This window comes from Lissotriton helveticus, chromosome 9 (assembly GCF_964261635.1).
Source record: "Lissotriton helveticus chromosome 9, aLisHel1.1, whole genome shotgun sequence".
In the NCBI taxonomy this organism is placed as follows: domain Eukaryota; kingdom Metazoa; phylum Chordata; class Amphibia; order Caudata; family Salamandridae; genus Lissotriton; species Lissotriton helveticus.
Genome location: NC_136070.1, coordinates 922,282,924 through 922,307,188, shown reverse-complemented (window position 1 = coordinate 922,307,188; position 24,265 = coordinate 922,282,924). Strand labels below are relative to the sequence as shown.

Below are 24,265 nucleotides of genomic sequence, written 5' to 3'. Positions count from 1 at the left end.
TATAGCCTAGCTCTGTTGTATACTTCTTGGTGCTTGGGTGACTTCATTTCAGAAGCACCTATCCACTTCTTCAGAATATTCACTAAACTTAATGACACTAAAACATTTATTAGGAACTACAGAGTGAGCTGAATGTTCTCAATGCAGAGCTGAACATTCATATCTACTCATGTTTCACAGATTTACGGGGCAGGGTCAGACTTTGTTATCCCTCTGTACTGTCATTATCATCATCATCCTACTCACTAAGGTAGTATGGAGGGTATTTTTCTATAAGTGCATTCGGTTGCATGTCAGTATTAAACATTAAACCAAATCATAGACAATCACACCAACTTAACCATAACATTTTGTTCATGTTCTGTTCCATACAACTAATTGTTTTAAAATGGTTTGCCTCCAAAATTTTGAGTAGAGAATATTGTCGGACCTTAATATAGTAGACAGAATATCAAGGGAAAAAATATTGAAAGGTAAGTATGTATACATTTTCTATACCAAACTCCACATCTACATGTAGATATATATAGATATTTTTTTCAAGGTATGTAGATGTGGAGTTTATATATATATATGCGAGCGCACATATGTGGATGGAACCATCACCATCCTTTTACCGCACCCGCCAGAAGAGTGCAGCAGCGCCATGATGGAAACGAGCGAGCAGAGCCCCTGCATACACGCTGAGCACCGCCAAGCAGCCTCAGGGTAGGAGCCGACCAGGGCAAGCATCCAGCTTGCTAGTTTGACGGGCATATATCCGTCTGCTACTCCGCTATCGTGAGGTCGCCTGGTTGGCGAGGGGAGACCACTCGTCCGCCTTGAGCCACACATGGGGCGCCAAGACTAAACAGGACTACCAGTCCCATCAGGCACTGGGACATTTGGACTGCCCATCAGGGGCGTGCCATGATCATTATCAGGGCTGGTACCTGCATTCCCATCATCAGTTCGCCAAATCCTCTGAAGAGAAGGCGGGAGCCTTCGAAACGCGTCAGGAATTCCACGGCGAAATGGGATTGAATCACTTTCTCTTGAGCTCCTCAGCTATTCAAGCACGCTGTGGCAAGAAAGGCGAGTTCAAGTTTCTCCCCGCGAGTGTGGCCGTGTCTTTACACGCGAGCGCACATATGTGGATGGAACCATCACCATCCTTTTACCGCACCCGCCAGAAGAGTGCAGCAGCGCCATGATGGAAACGAGCGAGCAGAGCCCCTGCATACACGCTGAGCACCGCCAAGCAGCCTCAGGGTAGGAGCCGACCAGGGCAAGCATCCAGCTTGCTAGTTTGACGGGCATATATCCGTCTGCTACTCCGCTATCGTGAGGTCGCCTGGTTGGCGAGGGGAGACCACTCGTCCGCCTTGAGCCACACATGGGGCGCCAAGACTAAACAGGACTACCAGTCCCATCAGGCACTGGGACATTTGGACTGCCCATCAGGGGCGTGCCATGATCATTATCAGGGCTGGTACCTGCATTCCCATCATCAGTTCGCCAAATCCTCTGAAGAGAAGGCGGGAGCCTTCGAAACGCGTCAGGAATTCCACGGCGAAATGGGATTGAATCACTTTCTCTTGAGCTCCTCAGCTATTCAAGCACGCTGTGGCAAGAAAGGCGAGTTCAAGTTTCTCCCCGCGAGTGTGGCCGTGTCTTTACACGCGAGCGCACATATGTGGATGGAACCATCACCATCCTTTTACCGCACCCGCCAGAAGAGTGCAGCAGCGCCATGATGGAAACGAGCGAGCAGAGCCCCTGCATACACGCTGAGCACCGCCAAGCAGCCTCAGGGTAGGAGCCGACCAGGGCAAGCATCCAGCTTGCTAGTTTGACGGGCATATATCCGTCTGCTACTCCGCTATCGTGAGGTCGCCTGGTTGGCGAGGGGAGACCACTCGTCCGCCTTGAGCCACACATGGGGCGCCAAGACTAAACAGGACTACCAGTCCCATCAGGCACTGGGACATTTGGACTGCCCATCAGGGGCGTGCCATGATCATTATCAGGGCTGGTACCTGCATTCCCATCATCAGTTCGCCAAATCCTCTGAAGAGAAGGCGGGAGCCTTCGAAACGCGTCAGGAATTCCACGGCGAAATGGGATTGAATCACTTTCTCTTGAGCTCCTCAGCTATTCAAGCACGCTGTGGCAAGAAAGGCGAGTTCAAGTTTCTCCCCGCGAGTGTGGCCGTGTCTTTACATGCGAGCGCACATATGTGGATGGAACCATCACCATCCTTTTACCGCACCCGCCAGAAGAGTGCAGCAGCGCCATGATGGAAACGAGCGAGCAGAGCCCCTGCATACACACTGAGCACCGCCAAGCAGCCTCAGGGTAGGAGCCGACCAGGGCAAGCATCCAGCTTGCTAGTTTGACGGGCATATATCCGTCTGCTACTCCGCTATCGTGAGGTCACCTGGTTGGCGAGGGGAGACCACTCGTCCGCCTTGAGCCACACATGGGGCGCCAAGACTAAACAGGACTACCAGTCCCATCAGGCACTGGGACATTTGGACTGCCCATCAGGGGCGTGCCATGATCATTATCAGGGCTGGTACCTGCATTCCCATCATCAGTTCGCCAAATCCTCTGAAGAGAAGGCGGGAGCCTTCGAAACGCGTCAGGAATTCCACGGCGAAATGGGATTGAATCACTTTCTCTTGAGCTCCTCAGCTATTCAAGCACGCTGTGGCAAGAAAGGCGAGTTCAAGTTTCTCCCCGCGAGTGTGGCCGTGTCTTTACACGCGAGCGCACATATGTGGATGGAACCATCACCATCCTTTTACCGCACCCGCCAGAAGAGTGCAGCAGCGCCATGATGGAAATGAGCGAGCAGATCCCCTGCATACACGCTGAGCACCGCCAAGCAGCCTCAGGGTAGGAGCCGACCAGGGCAAGCATCCAGCTTGCTAGTTTGACGGGCATATATCCGTCTGCTACTCCGCTATCGTGAGGTCGCCTGGTTGGCGAGGGGAGACCACTCGTCCGCCTTGGCCACACATGGGGCGCCAAGACTAAACAGGACTACCAGTCCCATCAGGCACTGGGACATTTGGACTGCCCATCAGGGGCGTGCCATGATCATTATCAGGGCTGGTACCTGCATTCCCATCATCAGTTCGCCAAATCCTCTGAAGAGAAGGCGGGAGCCTTCGAAACGCGTCAGGAATTCCACGGCGAAATGGGATTGAATCACTTTCTCTTGAGCTCCTCAGCTATTCAAGCACGCTGTGGCAAGAAAGGCGAGTTCAAGTTTCTCCCCGCGAGTGTGGCCGTGTCTTTACACGCGAGCGCACATATGTGGATGGAACCATCACCATCCTTTTACCGCACCCGCCAGAAGAGTGCAGCAGCGCCATGATGGAAACGAGCGAGCAGAGCCCCTGCATACACGCTGAGCACCGCCAAGCAGCCTCAGGGTAGGAGCCGACCAGGGCAAGCATCCAGCTTGCTAGTTTGACGGGCATATATCCGTCTGCTACTCCGCTATCGTGAGGTCGCTTGGTTGGCGAGGGGAGACCACTCGTCCGCCTTGAGCCACACATGGGGCGCCAAGACTAAACAGGACTACCAGTCCCATCAGGCACTGGGACATTTGGACTGCCCATCAGGGGCGTGCCATGATCATTATCAGGGCTGGTACCTGCATTCCCATCATCAGTTCGCCAAATCCTCTGAAGAGAAGGCGGGAGCCTTCGAAACGCGTCAGGAATTCCACGGCGAAATGGGATTGAATCACTTTCTCTTGAGCTCCTCAGCTATTCAAGCACGCTGTGGCAAGAAAGGCGAGTTCAAGTTTCTCCCCGCGAGTGTGGCCGTGTCTTTACACGCGAGCGCACATATATATATATATATATATATATATATATATAGAGAGAGAGAGAGAGAGAGAGAGAGAGAGAAATATTCCAAACCGAATTTTATGTCATCAAGTAAACTCCAGGACACCCCAGGATGCCTGATTAGTTTATTTGCAGAAAATGCTCTCTACCAACGCATTTCACCTTTTGGCTTGATCACAGCATGGCTTGAGTCCCCATACTTCCGCTTACATACACATAACAATTGACAGTGAAAGAGATCAAGAGCACTTTACAAGTTCAGTATGACCAAAATCTGTGAGCGCCATTTTGGAATGTCTTTGAAAATGAATTTGTCAGTTCATGAACCGGCATACAGAAAATGTTATTCGTTCATTATTTACATAAAGATGCATTGAAACTGCCAGGAAGGCCAATAGTCTCCTCAATGGGTTCACAACTGGAAATGACTTCCAAGTATATCGGTCATTACTTAAGATCCTTTGTAACAGCCTTACCCGTCTACTTAAAAAGATACTACACACTTTTTAACGATGATTGATGGATTAACATGGGAAGAAGACAACATGTTGATTACATTAGATGTCACCTGTCTTTATACTTGTATTAGACATGACCTGGGGATCCAGGCCATTAGACACTTTCTATGTGCAAGGTCAGTGTCATTGTTATTGCATGCTGAGATGTTGATTGAAATGGTGTGGTCCTGATTAAGAAATAACTTTTACTTCTTTGATCAAAGAATATACAAGCAGATACAAGGCACAGCAATGGGCACCTGCTTCACCCCAGCTATGCACATTTTTTCATGGGCTGGTGGGAGGAGCAGGTGTCCAGTTGCTGGGAGAGTCAAGGTGAACAAATTGTGATGAGGACGAGATTCACTGATGATAGTTTTTTAATTTGGAAGGGCGTTGAGAAATCAGCAGCAGCCTTTATGTCATCATTGAATGAAAAGAATGTGAATCTACATTTCACATCACATATGAGTAGGAAAAATATTATATTTTTGGATGTGGAAATTGCAGTACAGGGCAACCAACTGGGGACTAAGTTACATAGAAAGGAGACTGCTGGGAACAGCCTCCTTAATGCTACCAGTGCGCACCCATACAGTCTAATCCAGAGTATCCCCTATGGGGAGCTAATCAGGGCCAGAATAAATTATAACACAGAAAAAGAATATGTAGAGGAAAAGCTGGTGATGCAAGCTATAGAAAAGGCTGATATGCTGCAAATATATAATCTCTTGCATCCTAAACCAACAGTGATTGCAGGAACTGACAGCCAGGTGAGCTTTATAAAGACATTCTCAAACAAGGCATACACGATTAGAAAATGTTTCAATCAAAATTGCCATATTTTGAAGACTGATTCCATCTTCGAAAAATACGTACATGAATCCCTCCAAATCACTTTTAGAAAAGGCAGGTCCTTAAAGGACGAGTTGAGCTGCAATCTAGTAACTTCACTGGTTGTTGGGGGGCGGATTGGAAGAATGGGTGGCTTTGCATGTTGTATGCATTGCAAAGCATGTGCCAGCAGTACTAATTGCACCAAAGTCAAGGTCCCAAACAGTGGGAGAGAATTTTTGATCAAAGGGAGCTTTGATTGCAATACTGAGTTCTGCATATATTGCCTAATCTGTCCCTGTGGTAAATATCACATAGGGTGCACCATACATAAAGCCAAAAAGAGGCTGCTAGAACATTAACGAGCAAAACTGCATGGTCAAAATGAGAAGCTACTGACTTATGTGGTTCTAGATACGATTAGACCACAGGAAAGAGGAGGCGATAGAGAATGTCACTTGAGAATTATGGAATCCAAATATATAATTGATTTTGAGACTCTGACACCTGTTGGCCTCAATTCTAGCAAATAGATGGCTATACAATTAGGGTAGGAACATCCATTTTGTGTATTAGGTGTATAGCCAACTATGCCTATTTGATTAACTGTGGTTTAACCTGGATTGCCCCCCCCGTTTGTGGAGTGATTAGGAGAATTTAATTTAGGTCTTCTTCTGGATTTTATCAAATGGAGTTTTGTAAAACATGAGTGTGTATTTCATCTCTTTTTTGCACAGAGTTTTGTAATATGGCTTTTTAATGTATATATATATAGTTTTTTACTTTTCTTTTCCTTTGTTTGTTCCATGTTTGCACACAGTGATAAAGCACGCAATTGAAAGAATAGAGAGCGGAGTATCATAACTATTGCAATAAGAACATTATTGGGACGTCACATGGCGTTTGGCATGCCTTAATCACTGGATGGGCTTCCATGGAGGACTCTAACGACCAGCATGCTGTTGTTTGGCAGGAGGAGCGCGAGATGGCTTTACATCTTTAAGGTGGAGGAGGGGCAAGTGACTACCTTACTAGGAATGGTTACAGCAACACCTTATGCCAGCTAACCCCCAGGGAGAATGAGAAGCCATTGAAACGGGCACTGGAGAAAGCGTTTCAAGGACATTTAACACCACACACAGGAAAAGCAATAAAACTAATTGAATATTACCCCAGAGCTGTGCCACATTCTTTCCTTATCTGGGAGAGAGTTGTGGTCTTCATACGCTGACTGGGGCTCAATCCATGAGCTTGTGTACCAACAGTGTATAAAGAAGCAACGAGGATGAAATGGATGCAAATAATTTCTTCCGACTACCATTCCCACAAAACATTGTGCAGCCTCATCACGAGCAGCCCATCAGAAGGCGCGCTATTTGGTTATAAAAGGAACTGTGGTTGGACAATGCACGTTGCTTTCCTTCACCATCAACCTCTGATGACGAGAGTTATTCGAAACGCATAAGGCGAAGATGGCTGCAGGACTGTGAAGGGGAACAGCCGGCTGGAGCCTTTTTACCTTTTTAGTGGAGCTGAGGCTTGGAGCTTTTCATCTCTGCTCGAGTGCATCTTGCACGACGACACCAAGCTGGGAGCATTAATATATATATATATATATATATATATATATATATATATATATATATATATATATATATATATATATATATATATATATATATCTCCAAACACAGTACTCCTTCCGGACCCCTGGTGACCCTTGAAGAGTGGCGTGCACGCCGGCGGAGTCACCCGGCAATCCAATATCCAAAATAACTGCAGTACAGCAGTACTGGGAGGCTGCGTCTTTTGTTTGTCCTGAGAAAGTGCTGTACTACAGTTATTTTTCATATATATATATATATATATATATATATATATATATATATATATATATATATATATACACACACACACACACACACACACACACATATAAATATACATATCCTCAATGTACGTAGGTACGGAGTCAAGAACACTAAACCTATACTTTCTCTCTATACATTTGCCTTTCAATATTATGTCCCTCAACATCCTTTCCATGATATTCTACCAAAATATTCCTATGCTCCATATTCCGTCCAGGGATAATTCACTCAAAAACCACTTCAGTACTTTCTCATTTTCATATTAATAGAGTAACGTAATTGGCAATAAAATTGGTATTAACACCCACCTTTGTACTCTGGAGGGTGGAGCAAAGACTCCGTATTTTGGAGGGCAGGTAAAGTAGCGGACCCCGAACACAGAGCCGTCATGTTTCCCGGTGGGTTTATCCAGCTCGATCCCAAACCAGTAGCCTGAGGAAGAGAACACATGGACAGATGCTGTCAGCCTTGTCTTCATGGACTACCCTCAGTGCTTATTCTCAGACATGCTCTGCATTAGCCAGCATGGCGCTTCGTCATGTGGGTGGAGAAGATTGTGAACATGACAGTGCAAATAGAGTGTATCACAGAGGTAGGGAAAATTTGGAAGCTGGAAAATGAATAATTCAAATAAAAGCAGTAAACTCGGAAGAAACCAGAGACCCACAAAATTCCATCCCAGAAATCTAGCACTGAGAAGGCGAAAGACTCTTAGTTTTGGTCATTGACATGAATTAAGAGTGGCCACGGGTTGCAGCTTCTATTACTGTGCTTGCCCTTTAGTACTCCTGGAAGTGTCTTTGCTTACAGCTTTAATATAGAGAACTGAAAGTAATCAGGTCTATAAACCCTCTTTTCTTTCAGTTGTTCCTTCATCTTCCCTTTTACATAACTCCTCAGCAGCAAACAGGAAGCTTAGAGGCTAAGGGTGGGATAAGTGGTCAACCCTGTGTCGTTAACGGAGGGTAAAAGGCATATGATGTCACATCGACTCCCACTGACTTATGGTGATTGGACATTGATGAGTTGATGTTTTTGCTGACTCCGTAGCCTTATAAAACTACATGCAGTTGCAGTTTGATGCTGTAATTCTTCAAAATATATCAATAGCATTGGGATACATCTTGCATTTGTAATACAGGCTTTCATTTAAATGCAATTTTTTGTGGTTTCAGAAACAACGTTTTGGAGAGAGAACGAACCCAGCTTCACCGTTACTTGCCTGGAGCAAAGTCTGTCTTTCCGTAGAACTGCACGATTCCCTGCTTCTGTCCGGCCACCAGCACCTGATCACCAACTTCGACCTTGAGTCCCTCTCTGTCCAGACTTGCTACAGATGGTGACTTCTTTCGAATAGCTAAGGGTGATACAGACACATCATGTCAAGGCACGTTCAATTTACAATACTTGTGGTTATATGTGTGGCTTCTGGCTAATCAAGAGCCAGGAGCTCCCCAACATGGATTGTCAAATTTAAAAACCCAGAGTGACAGTTGGTAATCCCCACCATTATATTTGGCCTTTCTTTGTACCTGGATGTATATTTAAGAACAGAGGTCGTCTTATGTTGGTCTTACGTTGGGCTACATATGTGACTTATTTTCTGGCTGTCTACGCGAGATTAATTTGCATACAATTAACCTGAAGTAAGTTCATGACATTTTGAGTTACCCTGAAATTATGGTACCGCTCCACTTCTCAATAATAAAGGTTGGACACACCTGCCTTAGGAGGTTTAATTTATATGATTTTGGGAACAAATGTTTACAGCAGATACTACAAGACACTTGAAAACCAATCTAGGGAGGTGTTGGCATCCAACACACCTGAATAAGAACAGACAAAATTGCCTTTGGACTTATGACATGAAATAGTCCCAGAAGAGGATGGGTGTTTGCAATATAGATGTATTGATGTGTGCAGATATGCTCTGTAGATAACAACTCTAACAAATAGGTTTCATATTCATTGACAAACCTTCAAATGTAAACCTTCAGAAAGTTTTGTAAGATATTTTAAAACATACTGTGCTTTAAAAGTAAATACAATTATTTAATTTTACACTTTATTTCCCAAGAAAATATGCATTCCTTGTAGTTCTAAAATTACATTCTATGTGTAGTGTTTCAAATACAACATTAAAAAACATCTGCTGTAGGGAAATATTATTGTGGTGCTGTTTTGTAATCCATAATTATGGACTCTAGTCTGCTATACTTATCCCACAATACGAAGGCCCACAATGTAACACCAGTGAGCACCAGTAGAAAGCCATAGGAGTAAGTTGGTAACGTAGAATGATAGCACCCACTTTTATTTTGTTGCTGCCGATAGATGAGGAACAGTAAACAGAATGGCTATCATTCCCATAATGAGACAGTGCAAATGGTTTCTTCTTAATTATTAGCCATCACATACAACATGCAAAGGATGGAATAGCCCTCTATTCACTATCAAACTGCACTCTGATTCTTAAACACTGCTACAGTTGGAATTGTTCATTCCAACTTTTAGCTCTTGTCACCTGGAAGAAGAATACGATGGATCTCAGAAAGCATGCCATCTGTCTAGTTTTCATGAAAACACTCAAAAATAACTTGCTTTATTTCCTATCAGTATGCAACGTTGGGCTATGAAAAGTAGTGTTATGTCAAATGCTCAGGATAACTCCAGTGTAGATAATTCTTTTCTAGATTAATTGTATGAAAATGTATGTCATGTGGCTGAACCTAAAATCTGAAAAGAATCTAACCACCTAGCAATGCTTATGTATTTCACTGAGGTTTTAATGTTAATTCGTTCAACATAATATTACTAGAAGTGAAATAAAATGACCTTAAATACTTTCCCTGGACAACAAAAGGTTCTTATAAGCAGCACAAACCCTGGATCTGAATGATGGAAACATTTAGTAGAAAATTGCCTTCTTATGATGCTGATCAACTGATGTTGGGGGATGCACTCTTTGTAACTGTAATACACCAGGCTCCTACATGAGCCAACTCAAAAGAAGTTACGTTTGAATGTTGTACCCTTACAACCATGCCTACCTTTTTCTTTCTTCTCCTTTCTGCCTTTGCCTGTCATGCGGGAAAAGTCCATCCGTGGGGTTTTTGGTGTAGAAGTGACCGAAGATGGTGTTTGTTCCAGAGGGGCTTTAGTGATTTTTGATACAGAAGCAAATACCCCTGAAGAGGAACAAAGAGTCTGATTGCACAAGCACATATGTCATGACTCCATTTAAGTCTACTTTACACTGTAACATCGCCATTTTATGCAGGTCCACCTTTATAGTTGTGAAGAGTAATGCTTGAATCCCAAACCAAAACTTTGTGTGGGCATACCTAGCTTAAATCACTGGCAAATGGTCTGACAATGTTCTACTCAAAGTTTCCTGCCATTAACAACACATAACAGCTTTATATTCTGGTGATAAAGTGGCTAATTCTTAAGTGTAGTTTATGCATGCATGAATAGAAAAAAATATTTCTTTGTAGTCCATGCTTTCACCTTCAAAATCCTAACATGTGCCAGTCCTCCATCTCTTTCACCAGGTATCAGCCAATGGCCTTGTAAATAATGTTTACCTATATTGTACTTTATCTAGCACACAATATCCCCACTCCATATTACCAGTCTGTGCCTGTATTGTCCCCTTTTAGCCATAACTGTTGAGCAGAATGTTGTCTTGTCAATGTTGTATGCATGTGAGTCTACCATGAACAGCTGTTTGACATTTAACTAACCCACCACTGTTGTTTATCGGACAAAGGTACCCAAGAGAGTTTTATCAGTTTCAAACAACGGACCGCCACCTTCCACATTGCTACTCCATAAGCATATCTACAATCAGAGGATTCCGATATCTGCCGTTCCACTCCTGGTGAACTTGAAAAGCTCTTTCTTTATCAGATTTGTTTAATGGAGAAAGGTATATATATTTGTCTATCTTTGAAGTTGAATTGTGCCCTGTATATTTTTAAGTGTCATTTCATTTATTTAATGAGCAATATGATGTTAAATTAAACAATAAGGTTCTAGTTTTAACACTTCCTAACCTATGAAAGTCTTCTTTTGAGCCCTTTGCCTCTTCTTTCTCTGCACTATCTCCAGTCCTAGTATATTTATGGATTAACAATGTCTTTGGTCTACTTCCTTGCCCTTTCACCAACCTTCTCATAAAGTGAAAGCAAACTAACACCATCCTTGTCGATCCTCCAAGGACAACTTTGGGATTTGATATCCTAAGGTATTCCCTCCCTTTCAAAATTGGAATGACCAGCTTGTACTCAGTTTGCGTACCCAGCCCAAGGAGCTCGTTTTTCTTTTTTTTTTTTGCGTGATGTAATGTTGCTCGAACATCAATTTCTAGGTTCATGGCACAGTTATCTCTGGTGTGGTACATCAATTTCACCCACAGAGTAAGCCTCAGATAACAACCAATATCTATCTCACACCTTCTTCATTATATTTGCCTAAACTATGTGACCTCATCCATGTTAAAAATGAATATACCATCACACTTCTGAGTACTTTTTTAGGCAGTAATAGTAGTGGGAAGTGATAATACTTATATTATATGTAATCAAACCTAGTTAATTTCATGTCTCTTTAGTTTAGCAGGTATCTGTTATGAGTGATTTCTCACTCCCTTCTTCTTTTGTTGCAGTTTTAGCTATTTCTTGTTGATCCTTCTGGTATCATATGGTTTTGTCCCTATGTTGTCTATATATTGCAGAAATTGAATGTCCCCTCTGTGTACTTCCTTCCAACTTCCCTTTAAAACTTCCTCTATCATTTCATTCATTGAGTTTGTTTCCTGCTTCACCACGACTTCCCCAGCCTGGCCCAGGCTTCCATGGGGAGCTCCAATGCACCCCTTAAGGCCTTGCAGCTCATTTTCCAGCTTTTAAATGAATATTACTTTCTTTGTTGGGTACATATAGTGCCCAGTTGATGTCAGATGAGGAACGCCACTTCCAGAGGTAGCTGGGGAATATCCAGGTCTTCGAGCCACCGCTCACATTTAACTTAGACCTCTATGTTAACATGCTTTGGACAGATATATTTTGTAGCCTTCAGTTAACTTTCTCAAATAATAACTTTTTTATTTCTGCTGGTGCATAATTTGGTAGATCATCTGCAAATCTCAACGATGAGAACTAATTGTTTTTTATGGTGACTTAGACCTGCTTTTCTGGATTCCTGCAATATGACATCCTTGTTGTTCATGAACTTTGCGATAGTTAGTCATGGTGCACCCTTGGATGATTGATTTTCCCTGGAAGTCTATGTGCATGTGTATTATCAAGTAAAATAGTTTACCCATTCCCACCATCTCCTTCTGGCAAATGTGTTTATGCATATGAGATCTTCCAATAGCTCTTTCATTGTTTTTAACTCATTCCCTATCTCTGTCTTTTATTATTTCTGACTCTTTATCTAAGTCTTTTGGTAGAGTAACCTCTATTGCCAGTGTTTCAAACATTTGTTCTAGAACCTTTTTTAAGTCACATTTTTTTTTATTGTGTAGTAAATTAAAATCATAACAATATAAAACACTTAAGAGACCTTGCCATGCCCTCAACGTGACCAACATATAGTAGGGGCAGAACCCACGGTCTGCTATCGACTTTGTTTAGTTTTTTTAGCAATTTAACAGTTTAAAACCAGTATAAAAGATATATAAAAAGCAGTGAATCATAATAGGGCTATCTAACACGAACATGCTTGTAATATCCAAAGAATACAATCCTCTACATTTGTGTTGAATACGTAGTGGCTATTAAAAATCAATTGCAAGAGAGTCAGAGTGTGAGATGCCTAAAGTCTGTGGTACAGAAGGTAAAAAGTTGTCAAACAGCAGACATTTACTGACTTTGTTGTGTGTTTTTTTTTAGGAGGTCCTGAACTGCTTTAAAAAAAAAATACCAATTCTTGCAAGTTCAGCGGGAACGATGGTGCTAAAAATCAAATTCGCTGCATTGTTAAATGTTCTTATGCCACGGGTTAAAAAGAGTGGCTTTAATAGTATTCTCAGGAGGTGTAGTTGCGAATGACAACAGCAGACTAGATGGGTAAATGTTTCAAATTTATAGCTGCATAGTCTGCACTTAATATTATTAGATGGCAGTGGCCAGTCTGGATTAAAATCTTCAATTTGTAAAGCCAGAATTTGGGTTAAACAGGTTTTCCCCATTGTACAATTGAGGTAAGATTAGGCATGGGGGCCAACATTGCAGTCATTATTATATGAGGCTGCCAGAGCCCTTAGCAGCGGTGTAGACTTGATATTTTCCGTGTCCGCGGTGTTCGAAAGGAGTTTTATCTGTGTTTTCAGAATGCTTTTTACTGCAGTGTGCATCGTGATAGTTCTAGAACTTCTCTGATGTCCAGGATCACTTTCAAGACATCATATATTGATGCTTCACTTGTCAGGTCAGTTGTTGATGATCGTGAAGTACCTGCCATCAAATCATCATCTCCTCCTCCTTTTGTTTGCTCTTACTTGTGTTGTCAATCCTCGATTGCACTGATTCTTATACCTAAAGAATGTCTTTTAATGTGTGATACTTGTTTTCATTTCTGTAATGGTCTATGGTGGGTAATGACACTTAGACAACTTACTGTGTCAAGTTGTCCTATTGACTCGTATACTACTTTTGCACAAAAAGCTCTCCCTGTTGGTATCTAATATTAGTTTCCTGTACCCTCATTGTCACTTTGGAATAAAGAGTATCAGTGTTAAGATGTAAACTTCTTGTGCCGCCTCTGTTTTGGTTCGCCATCTGTCTGCTTCCTTTGAATAAGCAGCCAGGGCACACAATGTAGATGGTTAATTTCCACCACTCATCTAATTATCAGCAGTCCATTATGTGGTCACAGGTCTAAACAGTTGGCAGAAAGGACCAACCATGTATCTATGTAACTTGAATATTTCACCTACCTGGTGTAACCTCAATGTCTTCACACTGGTTTGGCTCATATGCCTGCTGCTTTGTGCTGTATTCTTAATTATTTCCCTAATCACCTGGTAGATCAAATTTCCTTGGTGTGGCCCACCCACCTCCAGGTCCTTTGAGCAATTCTCATCCTTGTTCTCAGTGAGGGATTTTTCCTAGCATGAGTTTTCACAGCTTACACGTGTACTCTTTTGTAGTGGTTATTGGCTGCTTCCCAAAAGGTATAACTAACTGTCTTCCTGTCCCACATAAGTGCCGCCTGCTGCACTTACGTCCTGCTTGATTCGGCTACCATCTGTACGATAAAGGGATAGCAGGGACTTGTGCCCCTCAGAGCTCGTTCCTCATCCCTCAAGTGGCCGCCTCCTCCTTTGCAGGGTCCAAATGTGTCTCAGGTGATGTAAGATCATTACTACACATCTTGGTACCCAGAGCTGTCTTACCCAACCAAATGAGTTATTTGCTAATGGCCTTCTGGCTTACACTCTCCACTTCCTTCACTCTGCTGTGACACAATCTTGTCCTCGCCTCACTTACACATTTGTCCTATTTCTGCTGGGCTATTCATTCGTTTTTTTCCAGAGACATTGCTCCAGAGTCTAACCCCACACATGCAGAAAGGAATGCTTGCTCTTTTTTCCTAAAGAAAGGGTCTTGGTATTTTGAGGGATACAATTTGGAGATGGAGTAATGACAAGGGAGAGCTCAGTATGCCGGCGTTCTCTCAACGCAACACAAGCCACACTATGCCAGCCTAATGGTACGTTCAAAGAATGCTGCAGTTCCATAGGTTGTTTCCAATCACTGTCGGAAGCAAGCTGTAGCATGCAGGAAATAACCTTTAAAAGTATGTGTTGAATTCAATGGATGATATGTGGGTCTTCTCTAAATATATCAATGGACATCATATTAAAGATTCCAGAAAAAGCCATTATGGGGCATCTATTTTAAAGGCAATAAATCATAATCAACATTTTTACCAGTTTTTCGAAGCATTTTGATAGTAAAATAATTACTTTTTCTTTATTTATTCAAAGAGTTTTATATAGCGTGAACAAGACCACAGGGGGTATCAGAGGGCTTTACAGATTGGTAGTTAGGAAGGTACAAGAATTAACAACAAGGGGACAGACTGGACCCGAAAAGGGACAAAATCGATCATAACATTTCAATAAAGGCAAGAGTAAGAAAGCGAGTCCTGGAGGAGAAGCTTCACGCGCAACCAAGATGGTCGCGTGAGCACAGGGCTCCCGGACCCTCGCCACCTCCACCGACTATCCTGACTTCTATCCTGATTTGGACGACGGGTTGTTACTGGCACAGCCCCGCTGATCAATTATCCGTTTACAGACTTTGCTTTGGACATTGGGAGCCGAAGATACGGATCTCTGACTTTTTCAGGCCTGCTCCATGGCACTGCCCCGGGCTCTGTTTTTCTGCCATCCGGACGGCAATTGAACAACAACGGACCGCCCGCGTCATCTCGGCTCGGTCGTCTACTTTCGGTTTCGTTTCTCACCCAGGGGCCTCCTTGACTCTGCCTGAGTGGCTTGTTCCGACTGCCTCCCACCCTATTACTTCTCGGAACAGTGGCTCTGGTTCATTTGGTTCACTGCCTGGTGGAAGGCCCGTATTTCATCCTTCTCACTGATGCGGGTGACTAGATTGTAGCCATTTTAACCCGATATCAGGCTTCCCTCCGGGGCTCCAGATCTAAAATGGCCACCAAGCCTGAAGGTGAAAAACGCAAGACCAAGCCGGGTGTCCGGGGGAATTCCGTGCAATCGAATGTCATGGATAGATATACCCTCACTAAGGGCTCTCCTGGAGGACTGACTAAATCCCCGACTATTGCTGCAGAAGAATCCTCGATTGGTGAGGACCTGTCGCTACGGGACGTCATGGGCGCCATCACTGCGATGAAGGCCACATTGGGACAACAATATGAGGCCCTGTCCCACAAACTGGACACTGTCGCTATTGATGTTAACTTGATCAGGGCTGACCTTGCAAAGACCAATGAAAGGGTTAAGTCCCTCGATCTTAAGACATCCAGCCTCACGACCGACGTCTCCGACCTACAGGCTGAGGTCGGTAACCTACGGACCGCCCAGGCCTACTTCTCTCGACGCCTGGAAGATTTCGAGAGCCGGGCCCGGCGGAATAACGTCCGCCTGATTGGTGTCCCGGAAACATTGGGGGCCTCTCCGGTGGACTTACTGGTGGAAGATGTTGTATTGAACCATCTAGCACCCAAGGGCCTTAGTAAGTTCTTTGCTGTGGAACGTGCGCATAGGATCCCTGGAGGCACGCCTAAGCCGGGTGCTGCTCCGTGTCCCATCATCGCTCGGATTTTTAATTTTCGGGACAGAGATGCGATCCTGCAAGCGTCACGCCAGTGGGGTCCGACTGCCTTCGAGAATACTACAGTCAGTTTCTACCCGGACTTTACCCAGCAGGTCCAGAAGCAGCGACTTGGTTTCCAAGGAGTGAAGAAGAGGCTGAGAGACAGAGATATGAAATATGCTATGCTTTTCCCGGCCCGTCTACGTGTGGTGTATAAAGAGCGGACATTTTTCTTCGACCATCCTGAGGCCGCAAGTGACTGGCTGGACTCGCTGCCCACGGGGCAGGAACATTCTGAGAATTTTGGACATTCCGGAGGTGCGGAAGGCGGCCCGGTGGAACAAGAATAGAGATCGGGATCGGCCCCCTTTCCATTGAATTGACTTTCAGCTGTGGTTTGATGCCAGGATATTATTGCTTGCAAACGTTTCTTCATTTTGGGGGTGGGTGACCCTTCCTCCTCTAGGGTTCTTTTCGTAGATTAGTTGGGTACTGGGGCGACAGGCACACTGCAAGTTGGGGTGGCTTTTTAGTCTCACGCAGGGGTGCGGGGAGGGGGGTGAGATGTATGGGTTTTTTTGGGGGAAAGGGGGGTTGAAGTTTAGGTTTCATGTTTATTCACAAGGCACAGTAATGTTGAGCTTCTATTGTACAGCGTTGCGCTGGGAGTGGGATGTGGGCGGGGCTGCATACTAGGATGGGGGTAGGGGACTTCGACTGTTGTGTTGGAACGTCAACGGGTTGGGGGATAGGATTAAACGGGGAGTGGTGTTGCAACTGTTGAGACGTTTATCCCCTGATGTTGTTCTGTTCCAGGAGACGCACTTGCTCGGTAATACGTGCCATGCGTTGAATAGGCGTGGCTATCGTCTCCTGGCACACTCAGGTTTCACTACTGGATCCAGGGGGGCGGGCATTTTGGTCCGGAACTCCCTCCCTCTTGTTATTGATGAGACCATCCTTGACGATAGGGGACGATATGCCGCCATTGTTGGGCGTTGGGAGGGGAAGGTGATAACCCTGCTCTCGGTCTACATACCACCTGGCCTCCAGACTACTACCTATGCTGACCTAGGAAGGGTTATCCTGGGGTTCCCGGAGGGTCTGTTGGTGGTGGGCGGGGATTTTAACTCCGTAGTTTCGGGGCTGTGTGATCGCTATCCTCCCCGGGAACTTACAAAGGCTCAATCATGGTTAAGCGACTTCCTTGAGACTTTGGGGCTCACCGATTGTTGGCGTTTGCTTCACCCCGGGACTTCGCAGTACACCTTTAGTTCTGGGGCACACGGCAGTCTCTCGAGACTCGACTATGTTCTGATGCCCTCTTCCCAGGCCTCCGCAATACGGGAGGTAAAGCATCTTGCTAGAGGTATATCAGATCACTCCCCGATATGGTTGGTGGTGGATGCGCAGCTGGGGACGGTGGGTCGTGTGGCCCCGATTAACCCCTGGTACCTCTGTGATCCCAAGGTTAGAGTAGAATTGATCAAGACGCTCGACCATTATTTTGCGGAAAATGTTGGCTCTGTATCCTCCTCGGTTTCATTGAGGGAGGCGTATAAAGCTGTTATCCGAGGCCAGGCCCTCTCCCTGATTAGTAACGTTAAGAGGAGTAGTCGAGAGGACATCGTCCGTATTGAGGGTGAAATTACGGCTCTGGAGGGAGAACTGGAGTCCGAGGTCACCCCAGATGGGTTACACCTATTGGGTCTTAAGCAATTTGAATATAGAGCGTTGGTCACAGATGCTGCGAAAGTGATGAGCAGGGAACAGCAGGGACGCCTGTATGATGTTGGTGATAAAGCAGGGAAGCTGCTTGCCTGGCTGGATAAAAGGGAGAGTGCGAGTCGAGTGGTTCCTGTTTTTGTGGATGTGAATGGTGTGAGTCACACTGATCCGGTTGCAATAGTTGAATGTTTTGCTGATTATTTCCAGGAAGTGTATTCCCCTGTGTCCGATAGACCTGAACAGGACTCCCACTTGCTTTTGCGCGATATTGCGCTCCCCTGTCTGTCTGATCCCGAGAGGGAATTTCTTGATGCGCTGCCTACGGTGGAGGAGGTTGCGATCGCTATCTGCTCTGTTCGTTCCTGGAAGGCCGCGGGCCCCAACGGGCTTCCTATTGAGCTCTACAAACTGCGCCCAGATACGATAGCCCCACATTTACGTTCGATGTTTCTAGAATCACTAGAGACAGGTTCCCTCCCTCCTGACCAGAGACTGGCGTCTATAGTGGTGATTCCTAAGGAGGGTAAGCCTCGTGATCGCTGCGCCTCCTTCCGGCCTATATCTCTGATCAACGCTGAACCGAAGATCCTGGCTAAATTGCTTGCTAATAGATTGGTCACTGTTATAGGCGACCTGGTTCATCCGGACCAATCTGGCTTTATACCGCGTCGCAATACTGCGCTTAGCCTCAGGCGATTGCATGGCGTTCTCGCGCGAGCGGGAACGTTGCGTGAACCGGCCGTTTTGGCGTCTTTGGATGCCACTATGGCGTTTGATACGCTAGAATGGCCATACTTATGGGCGGTCCTTGCTAAATTTGGTTTCGGTTCGGCCTTCATTAACTGGGTGAAATTGCTTTACACCGACCCCTTGGCTCAAGTGGTTGTGAACGGTCGAGTTTCTGCTTCCTTTGCGCTTGGTAGGGGTACGCGCCAGGGCTGTCCTTTGTCTCCTCTTTTGTTTGCCCTTGCCCTGGAGCCACTGGCGGCCTGGTTAAGGTGGGAGCCGTCCTTGAAGGGCATTAGATGGACTCCGGAATTTGAAGACCGCATATCCTTATATGCGGATAATATTCTGCTATATCTTACTTCACCGCGAAAATCATTGATAGTCCTCTTTGACGTATTGACCTCGTTCCGCAAGAACTCTGGCCTCGTCATTAACTGGTCGAAGTCCTGTGTCTATGTTCTTTCGGGAGACGCTCCTATTTTGCCCCGCGGTTGTCCCATTACAGTAGTGCGGGAGGGATTTCAATATCTGGGAATCTTTATTACCCTGAACCCAGGACTTCGATATGAACGCAATTTGCTACCTCCTCTCCAGCGCCTCCGTGCCGATGTCCTTGCTTGGAGTAGACTCCCTCTCTCTCCCCTCGGAAGGGCGGCGTTGTTCAAGATGACGTCGCTACCCCGATTCCTCTACGCGTTGCAAAACACACTAGACGCCGTGCCTGCTAGTTATTTCCGAGAGATTGAAAGTTTACAGAGACAATTGGTGTGGGGGGGGCGCTCTCGTATTGCTATTGCGAAACTGACGCTTCCGTGGTATGATGGCGGTGTCGCACTCCCTGATATTCGCCGATATTACTGGGCGTCTCAGTTAGGGGCTATTAATCACTGTACCTACGCTCCTTCGCCGAACCCGGCCTTTGAGATGGATAAATGGCTGCTGCCTGGCGGAGATTACAATAGGGCTCTCTATTCTAGATCTGCCGGTAGGACTCTCACGGGCCCGACTAGGACGGCAGTCCAGGTCTGGCATCGCGCCACGGTGGCTCTAGGTTGGGCTGATAGGTTGACCCGTGCGACTCCGTTGTACGCATCGGATACGCTTGGGTCCCTTTGGCGGTCGAAGGGTTTTGACAGGTGGGATGTGATCGGTATTAGCAAGGTGAATGACGTGTGGACCAAGGGGAGAGTTAAGACGTTTGATGAGCTGAGAACTGAATATGATTTGAATGATAAGGAATTTTTTCGGTACGTGCAAATTCGACATGCGGTCATGTCAGTCTTTCCCTTGGGTACGGATGTACCGGAGGCGTTCCCGCTCGAAGATAGGATATTGGATGGGTACGTTCCTGATAGCACGATCTCGCTTATATATAAAAAATTGATCAACTCCAGGGCTGATCTCTTGTGTCACCTTTCGGGAGGTGTGGACTAGCGATGGGCTGGAACTTGATGATGAAGACTGGCAGGCTGCGATCTCCTCCCCTAAGGAAGTGGCGATCCCGGCGCGCCTTCGGTTTGTCCAGCTTAAGATTCTACACAGGGTGTATGTGACCGGTCCTCGTCTTGTGCGCATGGGCTTTTCTGTTGATGGACTGTGCAGGCGTGGCTGTGGTCTCGTGGGAACGTTTCTCCACATCATTTGGGAGTGTCCTGTAGTGATGCGATACTGGTCTCGTGTGCATGAAGTTATGAGTGAGGTTACGGGTGTGCGGTCGATGCCTGAGGCGAGGCGCTGTTCGCTGAATGTTTGGGAACCGAATGATTACAGTGTGCCACAAATTTGTTGGGTGACCTTAGGAAATATGATTGCCAAGAGAGACATTGCCCAACTATGGGGTGCCCAGAGATCGCCGACAGTTCAGCTATGGGAACAGAACTTGGACTGGTGTATGTTCAGGGAAAAGACGGTGTATATCTCCCGGGGCACGCCCCGGAAATGGGGGAAGATATGGACTCAATGGAATGTGTATCGTGGTGAGATATGTACTCCCCCCCTTCCAGCACTTGATATTGAACCACTGTCTCCCCAACCCAATGTTTCCTCCACGCAGACTTAGACATGTTTGATTGCCTCTGGTCCCTCTGCCCCCCACTCATAAGAGATGTCTTTACCTCCTCTTTGAAATGTACTTCCCTCCCCCCCACACGCTGTAACGCTGTGATGTGAGTACTGCCTTGTGTCTGTTTTTTGTATCTGTTTCTGTTCTTTGTAACCTTATATTTAATAAAAAGTTAAAAAAAAAAAAAAAAAGAAAGAGAGTCCTATGGTGAAACTAGAGATCTAGTCAGAAATGTCTTCATCAGAACCTCTTTAACTTTCTTATGAAGGAAGCCGTAGTTAATAGCACAATCAAACAGGACTAGGACACAACAGATAGTAACAATCATAGCAGTTGACTAATGACAAGAGTAAGATTGTGAGTCCTAGTGTGGGCTGGGGAGCTGGTACTTTAATACTTTGTATTGCCATGCAACTGTACACTTCAAAAAATATTATTTGAGTGATGTACATGAATAGTTGAGATTTCATATATTTCTTTGACTGATAAATTACTAACCTATTTTGAATGCTTTATGGTGCATATTCAGATTTAGAATTATTCACAGAAAACGATACATGCAGATACATTATCTGGATGTTTTAGTTTGTACTACAAAATTATTTAAGTCTGAATGCTATTGCTAATGCTAAGGAGTACAACGTATGACTTGTTTTTAGGTTTTCCATTGCAATGCAGCCAGTCAGGCCCTAGAAAGGCATTTATGTATTGAGACATTTGTGCTATAAAGTAGAGCAAGGCTAGGATTTTTGTGCACTCACATCTCTCTAACTTTACTTGATACCGGACAGAACCATAAATTAGAAAAATTCTATATTCTCACAATAGGCTCAACTTTTTAACATCAAGAAGAAAACAATGAAACTGGACAAGCCTAGGGCCACAGGACATAGCAGGAACTTTGAACAATGCCACCTCTTTCTATTCTTGCTACCTTCCTGGTTACTTCTTATAGACCCTCATTTATTTCCTTGCCCCTACTACTCAGTTATCTAAAAGTGGCAGGTGGTGCCTAACAAATCATCAATTTAAATAAATAATTAAATAAGCTCTGTATATTTTTCAAAGTGACTCCCAAGTCAAAATGGGGGATTATATTATGTAAAAAGACGGATCTTCAGTGTGTATCCTGAGATTATAACATGTACTCTAGCAAGGTAGTTCCCTACCTGCCACAGTACATGAATAAAGGTTATAGGGCGTATTTAAGGGGTGCTCTAACTTGTGTTTTGTCTGCACTTATTCCATTTAAATGCTCATGGACCTTTTTTGTAGCTCCCTTTTTGGCTGACTTTGCTTTCCTGTCTGCTACTTCTTTCCTCAGACTAGTTGAGTATTCCTTTGCCAAGCACAGTTATAGACCTAACCTATGTGCTCCATGGTGCAGGAAAATGACCGCGGCTGCTGCCTAAACTAGAAACCACATTTATTCGATAAGTTCACAAACGGGTTTAATACAAATTATCATGTCATTTGGCCATTCTGACATAATAAACCCTGTCATGTCTGATATAATAAACCCTGTAATGATTATTCATACAACTGTACGCGAGTCATAAAGTTAGTCCAATGTCAAATTGATGACTGATACAAATAGTCAACAAAGTCATGTAGTTTTGTTCAGTAATGTTTCCTTGTTATCTTCTATTATATTATAATGGCATATCGTTATTCAAGTGTTTAAATGGAGACAATTGTAACAAGCTAGCGCCTTCCTGCTTTGCAGCAATACTTTACATAGCACAGGTTGTCTGATAATACAGACCATGTCATATTGACCCATTTATCTTCAATTTTAGGATATTTTTCCTCAGAAAGCATGATAGAGTCTGTTTCCCTGTTTTATTATTTTTTTTAAAGTGAAGGAAATTAAGAAAGTGGGTAAGCTACACAGTGCCAGTGCTTACCATGTTTTGGAGGGCATATAAAATATCGAATCCCTCCAACGCTGCCATCATTTTTACCCTCTGGTTCATCAAGCTCCACACCAACCCACTGTCCACTGGCAAATTCGGTAGTGCCACAGAACCGCAGCGTCCCGGCCTGAAAAGAGATGGACAGGGTATTAAACTGATGCAGGTTGCTTCTTTCCTTAGTACATCTTGTGTTGGTCTCTTCCCTCGGCTCATCATCTGTGTCCTTTAAAAACCTGCACTTCTAGTCATACAGGGCCAGATGTAGGTAGGAATCATTTACCGATTTTTAATTACCGAATCATACCGATTCGGTAATTAAGAATGGGTAAATGAGAAGGGGGGGTATGTAGGAACATCCAGATGTTCCATTTACCGAATCGGTAAATATCTGTATTTACCGATTCGGTAAATACCGACCGGTAATGCTCCATTCATTCCTATGGGCTTTGCAGCCCATAGGAATGAATGGGGCATTACCGGTCGGTATTTACCGAATCGGTAAATACAGATTTTGCCAAGGGTGCAGGGGGTGTCACTTTGACACCCTCTAGCACCCCCAAAAAAGGTTCGGGGGCCATGTGGCAGGCATACCTGCCCTAAGGGCAGGTCTGCCTGTCATATGGCACAGGTGTGCATGCGAATCGGTATTTTACCATCAAATATATTTGATGGTAAAATACCAAATCGGTAAGGGTTGTGGGACTCAGAAGAGTCCCACCAACATATCAAAAATACCGAATAGGTATGAATACCGATTCGGTATTTTACAGAATCGGTAAATTTACTGATCGGTAAATTTACCGATTCTGTAAAATACTGTGCCCTACATACCAAATCAGATTTACCGGTCGGTAACGGCCGAAAATACCGATTTTCGGCCGTTACCGACCGACCTACATCTAGCCCACAGTCTTTTATTTGGACACAGGTATATGCATCAAGGACAATTAAACACTGTTATACCTGGTGCTCAGTCAGTGTGTTTGGGTGCATGGAATGTTGGTGTGTGGAATGTTCGATGAGTGTGGTGTCAGTTGGAGGATGGGCTGAGCAGCAGGAAGGCTGCTCCTGGTGGGGCTCTTTATAACATCTTACTTACATCCATGTAGAAACAAACACATACACTGGTGGAGAAGTGTGGCTCACTGGTTAGAGGAGGCAGACCTGGAAGCAGAGGTCAGCCCGGGACCAGGGTTCAATTCCCGGCTCGGCGGGGTCTTGAGTCCTAAAATGTCCATGGACTCGACAATTCTCGCTCCGGTGCCTACTCGATTCACGGGTTCACACTCTGCGACTCTGGGCAATAGCTTGCTTAATCTCCACAACGGCCCCTCGCGGCGGGATGCCTGGCTTTCACCTTGCGGATACCCTGCCGGGGTTATCTCACAGGGGAATACCAGGACGGGTTCCCTAAGCAAGCGCTTAGAAACCGCTTGGTGATTTGCGCTATATAAATTCCTGTACATTTACATTTA

At 44.9% G+C, this 24,265-nt stretch overlaps 1 protein-coding gene across 1 annotated transcript in view; it reads right to left on the bottom strand.

Moving 5' to 3' along the window:
* The window catches only part of CLIP3 (CAP-Gly domain containing linker protein 3), a 204,868-nt gene that overhangs the window by 45,467 nt on the left and 135,136 nt on the right, over nt 1-24,265 (bottom strand). The window contains exons 8-11 of the mRNA XM_078661107.1: nt 22,782-22,917; nt 10,098-10,235; nt 8,270-8,404; nt 7,356-7,479 (exon numbers count right to left, since the gene is read on the bottom strand). Coding sequence (XP_078517233.1) covers nt 7,356-7,479; nt 8,270-8,404; nt 10,098-10,235; nt 22,782-22,917 — 533 coding nt within the window. The remainder of the gene's footprint in view (nt 1-7,355; nt 7,480-8,269; nt 8,405-10,097; nt 10,236-22,781; nt 22,918-24,265) is intronic.